Genomic DNA, 19,126 nt, shown 5'->3' on the forward strand with positions numbered 1-19,126 from the left:
CTCCTTCCCTTGTAGCTCCTCAAGGAGTTGCCCACTTAGTGTCTGGACAGGTTGACATTTCCCCCCAGACTTTTGGACCCCACAGTCTTGAGTCTCTCCCCACCCCCACCACTGGAGGCAATTATTTCTGGCCCAATACTTCCCTTGGTCCTGGTACTTCCCTGTGTCCCCAGCCCTGGCAAAGTCTGGGGAGAACTCACAATTAGGTGCAGATGTCTGGGTGTCTGGGTGGCAGGTCCTCTCTTGTCTAGGTGATGCTCCTTTTGCAGGGAAGTGCTCTGTGGTCTGTTCATCCCGCTTCTCTTCCCCTGGCTCTTCTAGGTGGTGTACTTCACGGCCACGTTCCCGTATGTCGTGCTGGTGATTCTCCTCATCCGAGGAGTCACCCTGCCAGGAGCTGGAGCTGGAATCTGGTACTTCATCACACCAAAGTGGGAGAAACTCACGGATGCCACGGTGGGCTTATTGTTTCATGTATAGCAGACCCTGGGAGGGGGCATTTAGCATGGGTCATGCTCAGTGATACTGTTTGACAGAAGGACTCAGGGAATCTCCTGCGCTTCTACAAGATCCTGATGATTTTGGTACATGATGCACCCAGGAAGTAGTTAAGAGGAAGTGGCTTGCTGAGCATGTTCAGATTCCTGGAGTAGCTGAGCTACAGATGCAGTCTTGTGAAATTCCTTTAATAATTTTGGGCCACTGCCTACCACTTATCTGTTACTAACTATAGTATGTTGGAAGTAAGAGTTTTGCTGGTTGGAAAATAATAGCATGGAGGTAAACTACAGGCAATTCTGTCTTTTTTTCTTTTCTTTTTTTTGGTGGGACTGGGGTTTGAACTCAGGGCTTCAAGCTTGCAAAGCAGGAGCTCTTCTGCCTGAGCCACTTCTCCCGTCCATTTTGCTCTGTTTATATTTTAGAGATGAGATCTTGTGAACTATTTGTCCAGACTTGCTTCAATCTGCAAGCCTCCTTAGCTCAGTCTCTTAAACAGCTGAGATTACAGGCATGAGCTATTGGCTCCAGGCCAATTGTATCATTTTTTACAGATCTCAGAAACATTTGAATACTTCTTGCACACTGACAAAGCACCAGCACACATTGAGCTTTCTCTTTGCATATAATCTATATAGACACATCTTTCTCTAAAGTTCACAATCCAAAAACCTCCAAATGAAAGGGTGATTATTTAATGAGAGATAAATTTTCTTACCTTAAAGAAAACTCTGATTTTTCCAGAGTATGTTAAGAACATGTAGCTAGGATTGAATTTGGCTGCATGTAACAGAAAATCTCCAGATAATATCAGCTTAAAATAAATTTTATGCCACTCTCCTGGTAGACAGTCAAGGACAAGTTGAGTGGCTCCATGGTTTCATCAGGGACCCAGGTTCTCATTTTTCTGAGAATTTTCACACAATTGGCCAGAAACGAAGGCATTTGATTATCCCTTAGCTCCACCTCCCTCAGAACAAATCATATCTTTGTTTCTGAGATCAGGAAGAATGGATGTTGTGGCAAGCACAGCCTTAGTACACACTTGAACTTTCTCTTTGCATATTTTAAGTATAATTTAAAACAGAATTTAATTTGTAAAGATGATAGGATGTCCACCATATAAATCATGAAAAAGTCTATAGGTCAAACTTTTTATTTATTTATTTTTGCAGTACGGGGCTTTGAACTCAGGGCCTTGTGCTTGTTAGGCAGGTGATCTACCACTTGAGCCACTTTGCCCATCTTATCTTAAACTCTTGAGTGACTGGAATTTTATGAGGACAATCAGGAGGAATGACCTAAAAGAACCAAGAGGTGTTGGGGCCAACCTCAGGGAGGATGTCACACTCTGAAGTCCACTCTGTGTGGCTCTGAGATAGCTTTACTATGATAAGGCGCTACAGAATTTCAGGATTTCATTAGCAGGAGTTATAAATCGTTCTTTTGGAGTGTATTGAACTGAAGAAAGGGCTCTCCCCTTCTGTCTGGTTTTACATGATAGACCATGTAAGCATGAGACATGCGTACCAAGTTCCTCACCTTCTGTGAGAGGGAATTTAAATTTCCAAGGTCATCTACTGCCTTTTGGCCTTGGGCACAAGCGAGGTATAGTTTTCATTTATGTTTGTATTCGCAGTCACTTTGTCCCTGACCACCTTTCCTCTGGAAAGATGATGTGGCTTTGCGCATACGAGACTTCCCTCCCAAGGTCAGTCTCCTTCAGTGACCTTGACTCTTCTTTGCTTTTGCTTCCTAGGTGTGGAAAGATGCTGCCACTCAGATTTTCTTCTCTTTGTCTGCTGCCTGGGGAGGTCTGATCACTCTTTCTTCTTACAACAAATTTCACAACAACTGTTACAGGTATGTGGAAGCACATCCAAGATCCAGAGGTAACCGGTGAATGAAATTAGGGTCAGAGGAGAGAGAGCAATGACTGAAATATAAGACACCTGAGACCACAGCCTCAGAGATTTGCCTCTGGTCTAGGAGAAACCACCTGCCAAGGCCTAGACATGAACTTCTGGACCCCAACTTACACTATTGACAGTGACACCAGTGAGGGCTCAGAGCCTAGTTATAGGATGCAATTCAGCCCCTGTGTCCTGTGACAGTCATTTATGAACCACTTCGCCTGCATATAAAATCTATAGCAGTCGAATATAGAATGTGGTCCCTGATTACTTGAGAAATATTTCTGTAGAGAAATATCCTTTTCTATAGGAAAGGCAGCAGCATGGTACGTGAACAGAGTACCTTGGAGTCAGTCAGAAGCCATTTGATCATAACTTCATTAACGTACTAAAACTGAAGACATGGGCAAGATAAGTCCTCTGTGGATCTGTTTTCTCATCTGAAAAACACAGATTACAACATTTTGTTGAGGGGCAACAGATGATGTATGCAAAGTTATCAGAGCAATACTTTGCATATAGTAGGTGCTCAGTAAATGCAAGTTGCCATTACTATTATTGTTATTATTATCTTTAAAACAGTGTGTAGGATATTTTGTGAACCAAAGAAGAGACAGAAAAATTCAAAACATGTCCCTGTCCTCAAATAACTTAAGGTCTAGGTGAAGAGGGACAAGGTCAGAGGTGTGGGTTCAGATTCATCAGTCACACTCACAAGACAATAGGCTTATTGAACACAGGTTTGCTTGATTTTAAGAAAATGATGGAAGGGGAAAGAGAAATGAAGGAGGGGAGAAGGAGGGGAAGAATGAGTAACAAAGGGGATGAATAAGATCAAAATACATTATATGCAAGCATGGAAATGTCATAATGAAACTTTATATTGTACAATAATATACACTGAAAAATTTAAATGAAAGAAAGACTGTGGAACAGGGAGCAAAGCCCTAGGCACAGTAACAAGAACATGGAGCCTTGCAGTGCCCACACTCAGCTTCTTATGGCCAAACTCTTCATATCACACCTTTGAGGGTGAAGATTAATGATGGTCACATTAGAACATGGATGTCCCTGGGCTTAAATACCTCCAGTCACTTGGCCATGGAGGGGTGCAGCAGTGCTCCCATTTTCAGGGCAGTTTCAGCTCCTACTTTGTAGGTGATGAATAAAGCAATTCTAGCAACCACGTATGGTGAGCTCAGGCCATGTTTGGATGGATAATTAGTCCATAGCAGCTGCCATAGGAATATCTCCTGATACGGTGAGAGCTTTGACTTAGGGTCAAATTTTCTGTAAGCATCTCTGAAGCTAGAGGAAAAGATGACAGTTGAGCAGTGGCCTGGAATGTCTGAGAGAAACCTCATAAAGTAAGATTTATACTGGGCTGAATTTCAGCAGATGCAGAGGGGGAGGGAGTGTATTTCAGGTGGCAGAAATAGCCTGAGGTAGAAATGAGTAGGAATGAGTGGGATGGGGTACATGGAAGGAGCATTAAATAGGATTGGAGCAGAAGGTGTATGCACATGGAGTTAGGAGGAAAGGGGGCTGAGAGTTGACTGAGCCAGACTAGACAGAATCTTTGTATTCGTTTGTGAGGACTGCTGTACAAATACTTCAGAGTGGAAGGCTTAAACCACAGGAATTTATTGTTCCACAAGTTAGACTAGAAGTCCAAGATTAAGGTGTTGACAGAGTTGGGTTTTTTTGAGGTTTCTCTCTTTGACTTGTAGATGGCTGTCTTCTAATATTCTCACATGGTCTTCTCTCTCAGTGTAACTGTGTCCTAACCTCCTCTTCTTATAAAGATACTTGGATCGGGGTCTAAACTAATGATCTTGTTTTGACTTGATATCCTTTAAAGACCTTCTCTCCAAATAAGACATATTCTGAGGTTTTTGGGGACTAGACCTTCAACACATGAATTTTTTTTGTGGGGTGTAGGGAATGCACAACTTAGCTCACGACAGCCATGAATACCAGACTAAGATGTTTGAACTACTTTGCTCACACTGCTTATTAATTGTTGACCTGAATCAGCCTGAAAAAGGGTGAAGCATTAAGGCATGCCTCATTGGAAATGAGACTGCATGCTGTGGCAGAAAGATCCCAGGCTGAGAGCTGGAAAGTCTGGGTTCAAATCCTGACTCACTGTATTAGTCAGTTTTATTGCCACTATGACTGAATATCTGAGAGAACAACTTAAGGAGGAAAGATTTATTTTGGTTCACAGTTTTAGAGGTGTTAGTCCATGATGATTGGGAGGGCATGATGGGACAGAGTGGTTCACGTCAAAACAGTCAGGAAGCAGAGAAAAGAGGATCCAAGGAGCGGCCAGGGCAAGATATGCCCCCAGTGACTTACTTCCTCCAACTAGGCCTCACCTCCTACCTATCTGCACTTCCCAACAATGCCATCACATGATGTATCCATCCAGTGATTCATTCATTCATTAAGTCAGAGCCCTCATGACTTAATCTGCTCTGGAAACACAATCACAGACTCACTCAGAGGTGTGCCTCTCCTAGGCATTTCTCAATCCATTCAAGTTGACAAACAAGACTAACCATCCTACTCACCATTAACCATCTGTTACCCTTTCCCTGCGCTTCAGTTTCGTCATCTGTAAACTAAGGGGCCAACCAAGGTGGATTGTTCACTGCACACTTGCTCTGTGCCAGGCTGAGGGTGATGCAGGCATCATCTCATTCTGTATGTGCAGCAACCAAAGAGAGAGGTAAGGTCATTGTCACCATTTTAAATCAGCGTGGAAAGGAAGTGGCTTGTTTAGAGCCTTGTCACTAACAGAGAGGAGAACCTGGATTTCAGTGAAGCCCTGAGATTTCACATTTGAGTCTAGGATGGCTGTTCAGGGAAGGCTGGGAAACTCAGGCTACATTATCAGCAGAGGGTTCTGAGATGAAGTTAGAGATGCTTGGCTCCTTGCTCCTCCGCCCTTCTTAGTCTTGTGTGTCCCAGCATCAGGATGACCTCATACCTTGGTGACATTACTCTGTCCCATTGCCTTCTCTTTCCTCACACTTGGTTCTGTCCCAGAGCTTCCCAAGGTTCTAGAGCATCTCTATCTCTGCTCTGATGGACAGACTTTCTCTTCCACTGGGATATTTTAGACAATTTGGGCTGCAATTACAGAATACTTTAGACTGGCTAATTTATAAGCTACAGAAATTTATTGCTCTCAGTTCCAGAGTTTGGGAAGTCCAAGATCAAGGTGCCAGAAGATTTAGTGTCTGGTGAGGGCTGACGCTCAGTTCCAAAGATGGCAACTTGCTGCATCCTCTCATGACAGAGGGCAGCACACTTCCTTTTATGACGGCACTAATCTTATTCATGAGACCAGAGGCATCATGACTTAATCGATGCCCCAAGGCCCCACCCCTTAACGGTCACATTGGAGATTAAGTTTCAATATATCAATTTGAGGGAGAAACAATCCTTCAGACTATAGCAGATAAGTTGAAACACAGTTGTAATCATGTAGAACCTGAGCTTTGTCTCAAAGATCCTGGATCAGGGAATTAAGTGAGACCTTTTTGAGTCATCTGGTGTTTTTTGTTTTTGTTTTTGCAGAGTTGGGATGGGTCTTGCTACATAGTCTAGGCTGGCTTGGAAGTCATAAGCCTCCTACCTCAGCACCCTGAGTGCTGAGTGCCGGGATTATAGGTGTTAGCCACGACGTCCTGTTCTTTTGGTGCTTTTCAAATCAGCCGAGGGGAGGCTGTAGTCAGGAATACTTGATGCTTTCATTGGGTGGATAAGTGTTTACAAATGACACGTACATACATGTACACACATACATATATGAGCAGAAACACATGGCATACATTTGTTTGCTTTTCCCCTTCATGAAGCACACCTAATGACAAACTCTGGTCTCTTCTCTCCAGGGACACTCTAATTGTAACCTGCACCAACAGTGCCACGAGCATCTTTGCTGGCTTCGTCATCTTCTCCGTCATCGGCTTCATGGCTAACGAACGCAAAGTCAACATTGAGAATGTGGCTGACCAAGGTACACGGTGGTTGTTACCCTGCTGTTTCTGGGCAGATTCAGGCTTGTGTCACAAGTTCCTGATTTATGTTATGTCCAGAATTTGCCCTTCTGAAACAGGCGGACGATGAAAGAACCCATGTGCCTTAGCCAGGCTCTAGTAGGAAGCTCCCTGCAGAGTTGGAGCGGGCTTGTCTCTAGCCAGAGGATTTGTTTGAACCACCACAGTTCCCCTTTCTCTTTCCTGTCCTTCATCTTCCCCTGCTCCTCTTAATTCCACCACAGCCTGAGTAAGTGAGGTCTATACCTGTCATACCTGTTAGACACAAGTACAGGACTCATTAGGCAAACCAGTGCCCCTGGAGCTGCTGTGGGCACAGCCTGCCACTGGATGCCATTGCTCATAGAGGGCCTTGTGGAACCGGAGCACTGATGCTTAACGAGCTCTGACTTCAGGAGAGCCTTTTCCTTACAAAGCACTTTCTCGATTGTTAGGTCAAGTGAGTTCTCAAGACCTTCAGCTTAGTTAGCAATGCAGACCTGCAAGTTTTCCCGCTGAGTGGAAAGATTGGATGGCGAGGGGTGGAGGGTTGAGGGGGATTGTGGAATAAATGATTACTTTCTACACAAATGATTCTTATATTAACGGATAACATTTGTATGGTGCTTTTGAGTTTACAAAGAGCTTTCATTTTTATCTAATTTAATCCATATCTCTAGGACAGCATTTGTGGAGAGAATATTTAAGATTTTTATTTAACTCTATTTCCACCCAGCCTGGTTCTAAAAGGATTTGGTTATTTACAAGGTTTTGGTGATCAAGGGACTTCATTGTGGCTATGGCTTACCATTATGGTCTCTAATCAGGCATTTATGGGGTTCTTCACTATGTGGGAACTGGGTCAGGTGCTGAGGGGCACAGCTGTGAGCCCTTGGCCATCTAGAGGTGTACCTGAGGGGTACTTGCCTGTGCAGTCATCTTTCTTTAAGACACTCACTGCTGCTCTCAGACAATGGCCCTGATTCTTCCACTGAGAACCAAGCTCTAGAAATGTCACCTTTTTGGTGGGCTGACTGATTTCGTTTAGCTCCCCAAGGATAATTAATTACTGCTTCGGTTTGGTCTGTTAGAGCCTCAAAGAGTTAAAGAGCTGGTGGCATGTTCCAGGGTATAATTATCTCTCCCTAGAGAGAGAGTGCAACCCAGAGGGATATTTAGTTCTGCAGCAGTGCACTAAATTAGAGGGGCCCTGGGAGCTAAGCAATGCTTTTACCTGGTTGAGAATTCTTGAACTCCCTGTGAAGCAAGTAGAGAAGGTGAGAAGGCTATGTTCTCAGGGGTGCCTGAGCCAGCCCCAGCTGTCCTGTAACCTCATTTTCTCCCAGCAGAGTTGATGAAGCAAGTAGGTTCTGACCCACTTTCTAGCAGATCTGAGGTGTTTTGGTATTTTTTGTGCCATTACTGAGCTCTTTGGGATTCTGTGGCCAAGCTGCTAGAAATAGTGATTCCCATGATGAGAGCCACATAAGTTAACTGCTGTGAGCAGTTTCCTGACTAAGAAGGGCATTTGAGAGGAGATATTGCTAAAAGTCAGAATTTTGTTTATCCTCTGTAAAAAGTAGCAGATAGTTGGCTATATTTCTCTCTGAAATTTCCCTTTTCCAGTATTTTTCAGTTCCTCTGACTTAGTGTAGAGAAGAGCACTTCTGACAGGTTCTAACCTGTTGTGTTAATACTTGGTCTCTGGCACAGGGACAGCTGGCTTCATTTCCTAGGAGGGGGAGCAGCAGCCAGCTGACACCTTCTCCCAGACCTCTTAGGAAATTTGCATATGTTCTTACATGTGCTTCACAAGCTTATCTTATTTTCCCTGGCTTAAAGGAGGTACTGAAAAGTACAGGTCAGCTATTTGGAGTTAGCATAGTGGCCACCCAAGCTGGGCTGTGGGTCTTGATGTATTGCATTGTCCAGGCACTTGTCTTGTCTTTAGTGGTGCTCTAGGATATAGGAGGCTGTCACTGTGGCATCTCAGCCACTTGCTGAAATACAGAGCCCTGTAGATACTCAAGAGAAGAGTAATAAAGGTCTGTGTTTACTGAGTTCCTACTATGTTCAGGCTGGTTCTTAGTCCTTTACTTATATTGACATTTTAATTCTTGCAGAATGCTTTGAAGGTTGGTCCCATCATTATTCCCATTTATAGAAAAGGAAACTAAGGTTTATTTATCCAGACAGAACAAATGACTCACCCATAGTTCCACAGTTAGGAAGAGGCCACTGGGATCCACTGCCTCCCAGTGGCAGAAGAGAGGAAAGGGAGTTAGCCCCTTCTTCACTAGATGACTCCACTCCCTAGACACCCTGGATAAGTGACATTTGCTATAATATAGCTTGAAAAAAGTGCTTTTCTTGAGTATTAAGAAGATTGCTGATGAAGCATTCTGAACATTTTGAATTGAACGCCCTTCAAAGTAGTAATACTCAAAGGGTTGAATCCTGTTTAAGTGATCCACTGAGGTCCGCCGGTGGTGGCCATTCAAGACCTTCTTGTCAACTTCATGGATCTGACTGTTGCCAGCCCTGCAATGACTTCTTTGTTGTTCTGCATTCTAGACTTACTTTTGAACTTTGGTTTAATACAGACTTTTCTTTTATTGTTCACACAGGGAGCCTTTGGAGGCTGGCTGTACGGTCTGTTCAATAAATGCATAAACCCAGAGTGTCTTAGGCATCCAGAGGCTTTATATTTTAAGGACCCTCAGGCCCTAGGCAACATTAGGAACTAACAACCTGATAAATTCCAGTTTTAAAAGTGCTGTTATGCTTGAATTATAAAAACTCTGAGTGCTGGGATTTCTGGTTTCCAGATGTGCGCTGGATGTGGACTATCCCTGTGCCATGCTCACTTATGTCTTCAAATTATCATTTAGTCTTCTACTTACAGGAGAGTTCACACCTGCCGTGTCTTTAGCCATGTTTGGCTATGGTGATTTTCCCCCCTGAGACCTTAAAGCTTTAAGATAGCTGAACAAAACTGAAGTTTAGATACCTACACCAGAACAGTATGTGGTATTCTGACAAAAACCGGAGTCAGAACTGCTAACTGCCAAGTTCATGGTCCATTCATAATAAGCACTAACGTTCTGTGAGTGTTGATGATACTCAAGGCTTGCTGATCGGTGTGTTACCTGTGTGCTTTCATTTATCCTCCTGATCACATTGTGAAGCACAGTTTTTTTCAGATAGGCAAATTGAGGCTTGTAGAAATTAAGTAAGTTGTTAAGGGTTGCATACCTGTAAGTGATGAATCTGGATGTGGATCAGATCTGTCTGACCCTTAGAGACTAAACATAGCCCCATGTCATATTTCATTGCCCTTCTTTTCCAGTGAACTGATGTAGCCTCATCTTCACCAAGTAGGGAAAGACCCCTAAAGTGTTAGAGAGTGTCATGTTTCATATGAATGGTTCTCCTTGAGAAAGTGTAGTGAAAGGGGGAAAAAATGTCATTCTGGTCATGTTCTAGCCTAGAGCAGTGGTTCTTAGCTTCAGCATTACTGACACTGGGTCAGATAATCCTTTGTTGGTGGGAGACTCTCCTCTGCATTGGAGGATGTTTAATAGCATCCCTGGGTTCACTACATGCCGTAACTATCCCACCCCATCCCACTTGTAAGAGTCAAAAACATCTCCAGACATTGCCAACATAAGCCTTGGGGGCTTATCAGTGACTGTTCTAGAAGGTAATTATTTTATTCACTTCCAACTCATCCAATGGAAAAATGCAGTTTATCATGTTATTTGCATGAGAGATAGCCTGGTCAAATTGGAAAAAGCAGAGATGAGTTAAAAAAAAAAAGAAACAGTGAAATCAACATAAGGAACAATTCAGAATCTCAGTGGAGAGAAGGCCCTATGGTCTTTGGGAAGTGGGACTCTGAGTTTATCTTGCCTGCAATCATTTCTTTTGTTTCTTCCAGGGCCAGGCATTGCATTTGTGGTTTACCCAGAAGCCTTAACCAGGCTGCCCCTCTCTCCATTCTGGGCTATCATCTTTTTCCTGATGCTCCTTACTCTTGGACTTGATACTATGGTGAGCCCCCCTTCCCCGCCTTCCCATCCCTGTCCCAGGCTCCTTCTGAAGATCCTGGATCCTGAGGCTTTTCCCTGAATGATGTAGGGATGGGGAAGTACCGGTCTAAGGCTCAGAGTGTCATGCAGTGGTGTAAGAAACCATCCTCTTCTCTGTTGTTCCCTCTCTTTGTGCCAAGTTTTAGCCTGCATGCTTGCTGCCTTGGCATTATTTTTCCAAAGCAAATTCTATGGGGCTAGGTAAGGGAGAATAGTATGAAATCAATTTTAGGGAAATTGCTGTGGGGATGAGCCTACTACAGATCATGCTGACAGGCACTCAGAGTTTAGTCACTGGGTGCAAAGAGAGTTTTTCCTCAAGTGGAAGATTGAAAGTGAGGTAACTGGAGGAGAGGAATTTACATCTCATGAATACAAAATGAAGCTTAAAATGTCCTGACAGTGAATGTTCTGGGGACTGGAAGTCCAATTTCTAAAGCTCACATCTTGCTTGAGTTCTTTTGGTTGACCTGTGGGTTGGGCCCCAATAAGGGCTTTCTGACCCATAGAAGGGATGCCAATCTAAAAACCAAGCCTAATGCAAATATGACTTTTCCTGGTGGGACATACATAGGGCTTTTGGGGGCCTTTTGAATGGGACAGTTTGACTCAGATGTTTGTTTCTTGGCCCTGTTCCAGTTTGCCACCATTGAGACCATAGTGACCTCCATCTCGGATGAGTTCCCCAAGTACCTGCGCACACACAAGCCAGTCTTTACTCTGGGCTGTTGCATTTGTTTCTTCATCATGGGTTTTCCAATGATCACTCAGGTAAGAGGCCTGCTGGGCACAGGCCTGTGGTGGGGTAGATGAGTGAGAGGCTGAGGGCTGTTTATCCTTTTACTCTCAGACCACAGAGCCATAGCCAAATCACTGCCCTTTCCATGAGGATGACACTAGTTCATTAGAGATTCTGACTCGGGGGAAATATGTCATCCTGGCTACTAGTGATGCTTCTAGCATCTTCTAATTGAGATGTAGCCTTCTCGAGCCAACAAGGCATGTGTGTCCTATTTAATGAAAATGGTAAAAAAATTGCCAGGCATAGTGGCAAAGGCCTGAAATTCCAGCACATTGGAGGTAGAAGCAGGATGATCAGGAGTTCAAGGCCAGCCTGGGGTTCATAGTGAGACCATGACCAAAAAAATAGAAGAAAGAAAGAAAAGAAAAGAGAAAGTGGAAAACATAAAAATCCAAATTTACCAATCAGAAAACTTTCCAATTTGTTTGTTCATATACAGAAGTCTATAGTCACTTGAGTTCCTTCTAATCCTGACTGTCTTGGTAAATTGAACATTACCTCAGTAACATTGTTCTTGCTATCTTTCTAACCTTGAGCAAGTCACTACTCTGGGTATTAGTTTCTGCATCTGTAAAATGATGGATTGGAATGAGGTGGTTTCTAAGTCTCATCTATCATAGGGAAACTTAAAGAGTAAGGTGGAGATTCATGGATATGTGAGGAATGCCCAACGATACCTAAAGGTCACATGAAGGTCAATTAAATGAAGATACTCAAATAGAAATGATCATCAATTCCTTATAGCAAAAAGGAAGAACTCCAGCTGTTTTCACCAATACATCTTCAGATGGTGAATTTTGCCTTTGAAAAATAAGACACATCACTTTTTGTGTGCATGTGTGTGCTTATTTTATTGATTAATTCAGTCTGTCAAGGGTCAGCTTTGCTAACCTGGCAAAGTGTCCAGTTTACATCCTTGACCAGATGTAGGTTACTGGTATAGAGAAGAGGTGAATTCTTTGACTCCAGTCTGCTCCTGACCTCAGCATGGAGAGGATTGGTTGTTAGAAGTGGGAAGACAGAACCCAGCTCCAGGCCCCATTTGATGTTGGCTGTTTCTCTCTCCTATTAGGGTGGAATTTACATGTTCCAGCTGGTGGACACGTATGCTGCCTCTTATGCCCTTGTCATCATAGCCATTTTTGAGCTTGTTGGGATCTCCTATGTGTACGGTAAGGAAGTCAGTGTGTGTGCTGCCAAAGTAGAGTTCCAGTGTTGGGAAGGCATTCCTGGCAAACAGGAATATTTAAAGGATTTAATTGCACCTTTACTTCCTAGGACAACTGTGATCCAGATTTAATAGAGAAACAAAAGGTGGTTGATAGTGATACTCAGAAATCTTTGTGTCAGAAACTCCTAGGATCTGGCCTTTGGGTATGGTCTGGGATGTGAACAGTTAACACTGTGGCCAGTAAGCAGATAATGGAGGAAGAGGGCAACTTTGCAGGTGTGAAATTATTTCTCTCTCTCTCTCTCTCTCTCTTTTTTTTTTGATGGTACTGGGAAGTGAACTCAGGGCCTTGAGCTTGCTAGGCAGCACTGTACCACTGGAGCTATATCCTAGTCTCATGAAATTATTTCTTAATGCCCATGTAGCTTGAGGTGAAGGGTAGCTTTGCACTGGCCCTGGATATTATAGTGAGGATGGAGACCATGTGGTTCATAGATCCTTAGGACACTTTGTTAGTTATCAGGGGAATTTGTGGTACAGTATTTCAACCTTGGGTTTCCAGGAATAAACTTTCAGTTCCCTAATAGTTTACTCTTTTTACCATCACCATAGCCACCCGCATCCCAGAATCAGTGGAGCCATTATAAAGAATAACAGGAGTGATGAGTCATTAGATGTCATCTTTGCAGAGGTGTTTGTCCTTGGAGCTTCGTTGGTGGTCTCCTTATGTACATTGTCAGTCAGTCAGCACAAGGAAGCCCTGTTGGATTTCAGGCACTACTGACTTCTTTGTGCCTGGAAGTCTACTTAGGACTGTCCCTAGACTAAGGCCACCATAGCAAATACAAGGAAGACTAACTATATTTCAAATCTCCATAGAGATAGTAATGTGCTTTAAGCTAAAAAGAAATACAAGATGTAGCGAGGAGTGCAGGATGAGGTACCCTCAAATGTACCACCAGGAGCCCAAAGAAAGAAGGGTCTAGACCAGAGGTGTCTACAGAACTCTGCCTTGAAAGTAGGTGCCCAGGAAAACTCACTCTAACTGCTGTGTTCTTGTTATGAACATCTTGCTTTTAATGTAATTGTTAGCCTCTTTTTTATTGTTTATACATTTATTCATATGTGTATACATTGTTTGGGCCACTTCTCCCCACTTCCCCCTGCCCCTTCCCTCTGCCCCTACCCCACCTGGCTTCCAGGCAGAACCTGTTCTCCCCTCTTCTCCAATTTTGTTGAAGAGAAAACATAGGAGATAATTAAAAAGATATAGCAGTTTTGCTAGTTTGAGATAAAGATAGCTATACAAAGAGATTCCCAGCATTGTTTCCATGCACAAGTATATTACAACCTGAATTGGTTCATCTCTACCTGACCTCTTCACTACTTCCCATAGTGACCTCTGTCAGTTTAAGATTACTTTATTAGCTCCTCTACAGTGGGCACATCAAACACTTTCATGTATTAGGTTTCCTTCCTTTTTCCTATTTCTCCTGTATGCATTCTCCCCTTAGTTTGTGACCCATGTCCAATGATATTACTGCATTTGTTTTAGGTCTATAATCTGCATATGAGGGAGAGAACATGCAATTTTTGGCCTTCAGAGCCTGGCTAACTTGACTTAAGATGATGTTCTCCAGTTCCATCCATTTACCTACAAATGACAAAATTTCACTCTTCTTTGTGGCTGAGTAAAATTCTATTGTGTATAAATACTGCATTTTCTTAATCCATTCATCAGTGGTGGGTGATCTTGGCTGTTTCCATAACTTGGCTGTTGTGAATAGTGCCGCAATAAACATGGGTGTGCAGGTGCCTCTGGAGTAACCTGAGTCACATTCCTTTGGGTAGATCCCTAGGAATGGGATTGCTGGATCATATGGCAGGTCTATGTTTAGTTTTTTAAGAAGCCTCCATATTGTTTTCTAGAGTAATTGTACTAGCTTACATTCCCATCAGCAGTGGATGAGGGTTCCTTTTCCCCCTGCATCCTTGCCAACATTTGTTGTTGATGGTGTTTTTGATGATAGCTATTCTAACAGGAGTGAGGTAGAATTTTAGTATGATTTTGATTTGCATTTCCTTTATGGCCAGGGGTAGTGAGCATTTTTTCATGTGTTCTTTGGCCATTTAGACTTCTTCTTTGAAAAAGTTGTTTAGTTCGGTTGCCCACTTCTATATTGGTTCGTTGATTATGGGGGAGTTTAGTTTTTTGAGCTCCCTGTATATTCTGGTTATCAGTCGTTTGATGTATAGCCAGTGAATATTTTTTCCCACTCTATGGGTGGTGTCTTCAGTTTAGAGACCATTTCTTTTGTTGTGCAGAAGCTTTTTAATTTCATGTAGTCCCACTTGTCCATCCTTTCTCTGAGTTGCTGGGCTGCTGGAGTTCTACTGAGGAAGTCTTTGCCTATACCTATTGCTTCCAGAGTATTCCCTACTCTTTCCTGTACTAACTTCAGACTTTCAGATCTGATATTAAGGTCCTTAATCCACTTTGAGTTGATACTAGTACAGAACTGTTAGCCTCTTACTAACAGGTGCTCAACAGTTTTTTGATTTCTTGGAAAACTCATTAAAATGGAGGAAGATGGGCAGGAATCAAGATATAAAATGGAAACCTTTAATGTAAAATTTGGGTATCCCAGAAACAGGTAGATTCTGCAATCATTTTGGGTATTAGTTGAAGACACTTTTTTTTCCTCAGACTAGAGATCATATCCCAAGTGCAGGGAGAGTTTAGTTCCTGGCAAGAGGCATGGGCAGACATGCCAGCTGCCCTAGTGAGTTCAGAGACTAAGCTGCCAACACTTTTGGCAGATAAGAAGCCTGGACCCTGCAGTGATGATGTGATTGATGATCTGCTGCTAAACTCAGGGTGAGACTTCAAAGTGCTTTCTACCTGAGCAGAGAATGGCAGAAGCCCAGTCAAATTCACTGCAGTGAATCTGAACATTTTGCCCAGATACCAAAGGCCTGGACTTAAAGGTCTGAGGAGGTCTCTCAGGTCTTCCTTTGGAACTCAACCACTTGAGGTTTCACCAGGAAATGTCATGTAAGGTGGGTCCACATGTAAGCTGGAGTCACCAGGTGATCTGTCTGTAAAATCAGGAGAGCACTTTATTTGTGGCACTGGCTCAAGTGCACACAGTTGTCTCCCTTACCTACTTCCCAACTGCTAATTGCCACAAAAGGCACATTTGCACAGTTCTTTCTTGTAAAACAGGCATTCAGTATGGTTTGAAAGCATCATTAAAATAGAAACCTTTTAACATTTCTGTGTTTAGATGTTAAATAACTACCTCTCCCTTCCCTTGTATAAATCTGGTACTAGATCTCTTGATTTTGAAGGAATAAATAAATTCTGAGTGCTTCATACCTTAGTCTATGCTAACTTTCCTGGGAACAGAAAATCCCCTGGTCTCTAAGGGTGTTGGCTTTGGGGTTTTGGGCCAGCCTCCAGAATTAGCTTGACTCTATGCTAGGTTCAAGATGGACTTGGATCTCATCAAGTTTTAAAAAGTAAACCTCAGGAAGAAATAGTTGAGATGAGTTAACATAATTGCTAGATATGAAAAGGAAAACTGCACGAATATATAAATTGTACCCCTGATGATAATACATTCTTAACTGAGACGATGAGGCCCCAAACTAGTATGAGGTTAGTATAAGGCAGTTGAACATGAATGTGTGAAGAATGAAAATGAAGCTGACTGACTTGGTGCATTACCTTCCAGGCTGCAGAATTTAAAAAAAATAAGCAAGTGGATTTGTGTTTTCCACAGATTTCTAATAATCACTAAGTTTTAAAAGATGCCACTCAAACATTTGCTATATGGTGGCCATGATCTTCTAGTATTACCATTAGGTTGAAGTTCTCAGTCAGCACACCTCAAAGAGCAATCTCTAGGTTGAAGTTGTCCTGGTTTGAAAGTAGAACTCCCTGAGTTTGATGTAGGAATGATCACTTTAGCTGACTTTTACCCAAATAGAGTCACTTTGAAAAAGTGATTTCCACTTTCCCAGGAGCCTGTGCAGGGACCTTCTGGCTGGCTAGAGGAACAATGTGATTAAATAGCTCTTTCCCAGATGTTCAGCCTGCTAACTGCTGTTCTACATCTCACTGTGAAATGATCTTGATCTGTTCTCCATTTCAGTCACATCCCACCTTAGACTGTCTCCCTCCACACCCTCATGAGGGATGCTATGTTTCCACCAGGCAATGGATTTTACAAGATGGAATATGTGTGTCTTTAGTTCTGGTTGCCCATCCTACTGGCTGAACTCAGTAAGATTTTTTTTAAATATAAAAGAAGAAAGAAAACAAAACAAAAACAAAAAGTCGCCCCAGAGCTCTGCAAATCCAAGCTGAGCCCCATTTTTCACTAAAGATTTTTGGCTGAAATGACCTGTGTATACCTCCCATTTCAGGATGTAGGGTGCCAATGTCCATTTGCCAGAACTCAGTAAGCATTAGGAATGACAGGTTTCAGTTCATTACTAACTCATGCAGGTGAATATGTGTGGATTCATGAACAGGTATTTATTAAGTACCTACTGTGTGCCTTGTATGTTCTTAGAAAAATGGGGAGGGAAAGGGTAATTTCTTACATTCATGGGACTTGCCAGGTAACCACCAAGGAAGAGAGCCAGCACACTTAGAACACTGAGCAGAAAGTCAGTTCTAAGCTGAGCCCCCTGACTGTGAGCCCTTTTGCTGTCCAAATGATGTCTAAGGGCCAAAAGAATATAAGAGAAATGACCCCTGAGACTGAGGTAATGTTAAGCTGAGTTCCCAACCAAGGCAGGGAAAACCTAGTTAGCACAGAGACTTTTGACTCTCAGGGATGGGGAGAGGGGTGTCTTAATATTGACCACAAAAGAATAACTTGTCCACAGGACACACCAGACTGGAGCCATAATTTGTGGACCTATGGAGAGTCTCTGGTTAAAAATTTATTGAGAATTTCAAGGTGGTGGTAGGAGAGAATTAAACCAGGTGCAGTGTCACAGCTCAAGCATCAGGAAGCTGCTCTTTCCAAAAGCAGTCCTCAAAAAGACTATATCCAGACAAAGGGCAAAAGTGTGGTTTATAAAGACAGGGCCCAGAGCTGCACAGGGGAAAGTGATTGGTCAATTGAAGCAAGTGCTTGACTTTCCAGTTCAGTATTGGTCAGTATGGGGCTTGTTGTGGCCTGATTTCTGAGTCTCACATCTGTTCGTTGAGTCTAGAAAAATAGCCATGAGTTTACCACCTTTTGTTTTTTTCCCAGAGAAGTAGCCATTCTGATTCTTTTGGAGTTACCTTACCCAGGCTCAAGGTCATGCTGAAGACAAGTCACTTTAACATGTTCAAGGCTCCACCAACAATTTTCTCATCATATGTTAGGTCTTGAAGGCAAGATGAACTTGGATCAGTGGCAAGCACAGAGCAGGCAGGGGAGCCATGTAAAGTCCAAAGTGAGGATAATCATTGGCTTGGTAATGATTCTGTTGGGGACTCTGGTGAAGCAGGGGATAGAGGGTTGGTGCTAGATGGGAACTAGAGGGAGGCAGAGGTTGGAGGATTGGAGAGCTTGGATTAGGAGTGGGCACAGGGCAGGAAGATTGCCCATTGGCACCGGCTGATGTCCTTAGGCTGCATCTGCAGGTCCAGCTTACAAGTTGGCAATTAGAACTTCTAAGATCTAGAGCTATCCTAGGCAGAGGCCAGGTGTCTAGATCCCTTGTGTTAGGCCCAGGGAGGAAGATGACTTTTTAGGATCTGAACTGGAACTCAAGCCTTTTCACAATTAGTGCCAGAATGGCTTCTTTGCATCAAGCTGCCTCTTGCTGCAAACTGAACACCCATCATCCATCCCTCTGTACAGTTTGGGGTCCAGCTCTTTGTCCCCTCTGGGAAAATTTTAGCACTAATACCACAATCTACTTCTTCCCAGAGAAGGCTGCAAGCTATCTTCCTCAGGTCTAACCTCAACCCTGCCAAGTCATTCAGTGTCTCCATTCAAGTCATACATCTCCATCCCTTGGAATGGTATAGTGGAGAGGAAGAACTTGACAACAGGATTGATGCTGATAACAGAAGTTTCTAGAACCAAATTTTCTCTCTCTGAGTGAACCCTACATTCAGTGTTTTGGTATGTTTTTGAGGGCCTCTATTTTGACTTCTGTTTCTTTGGTTTTCTCATCTCCCTATGCCTAACGGGCCTAGTATTCAGAGGTCACTTATTTGAAGGTGTTTGATAAAACACTAAAGGAAACAAGTAAGAAAACAAATCTGAAGTTGGTGGGGTCCACTGTTCAAAGCATTCAGGTCATGGCTATAGACCACAAAGAAGTAGACTGGAACCTTCTTGCACCATGGACTGACTTCTCTGGACAGGTTCCAAGAGCTCATTTAGCCATGTTCCCTCCATAAACCATCAAAAGCTCAGCAAGGAGAAAGGCCTCACTTGAGGTCACACAATGAGGTAAAGGCAGAACTGGGGTCTAGTTCTTGGATTCTAATTCCTAGTGCAGTGCTTCTTCCACTGTACCACTTTCATGGATGACAACTGTTTGACTTAACTTTATGTAGAGCAGGAAGCTCAGATGCAACCTGA

At 43.1% G+C, this 19,126-nt stretch overlaps 1 protein-coding gene across 1 annotated transcript in view; it reads left to right on the forward strand.

The window, feature by feature from the left end:
* The window catches only part of Slc6a5 (solute carrier family 6 member 5), a 54,788-nt gene that overhangs the window by 25,911 nt on the left and 9,751 nt on the right, over positions 1–19,126 (forward strand). The window contains exons 7-12 of the mRNA XM_074042861.1: positions 322–456; positions 2,258–2,361; positions 6,317–6,441; positions 10,401–10,513; positions 11,191–11,322; positions 12,426–12,525. Coding sequence (XP_073898962.1) covers positions 322–456; positions 2,258–2,361; positions 6,317–6,441; positions 10,401–10,513; positions 11,191–11,322; positions 12,426–12,525 — 709 coding nt within the window. The remainder of the gene's footprint in view (positions 1–321; positions 457–2,257; positions 2,362–6,316; positions 6,442–10,400; positions 10,514–11,190; positions 11,323–12,425; positions 12,526–19,126) is intronic.

Source organism: Castor canadensis, chromosome 1 (assembly GCF_047511655.1).
Source record: "Castor canadensis chromosome 1, mCasCan1.hap1v2, whole genome shotgun sequence".
Taxonomy (NCBI): Eukaryota; Metazoa; Chordata; class Mammalia; order Rodentia; family Castoridae; genus Castor; species Castor canadensis.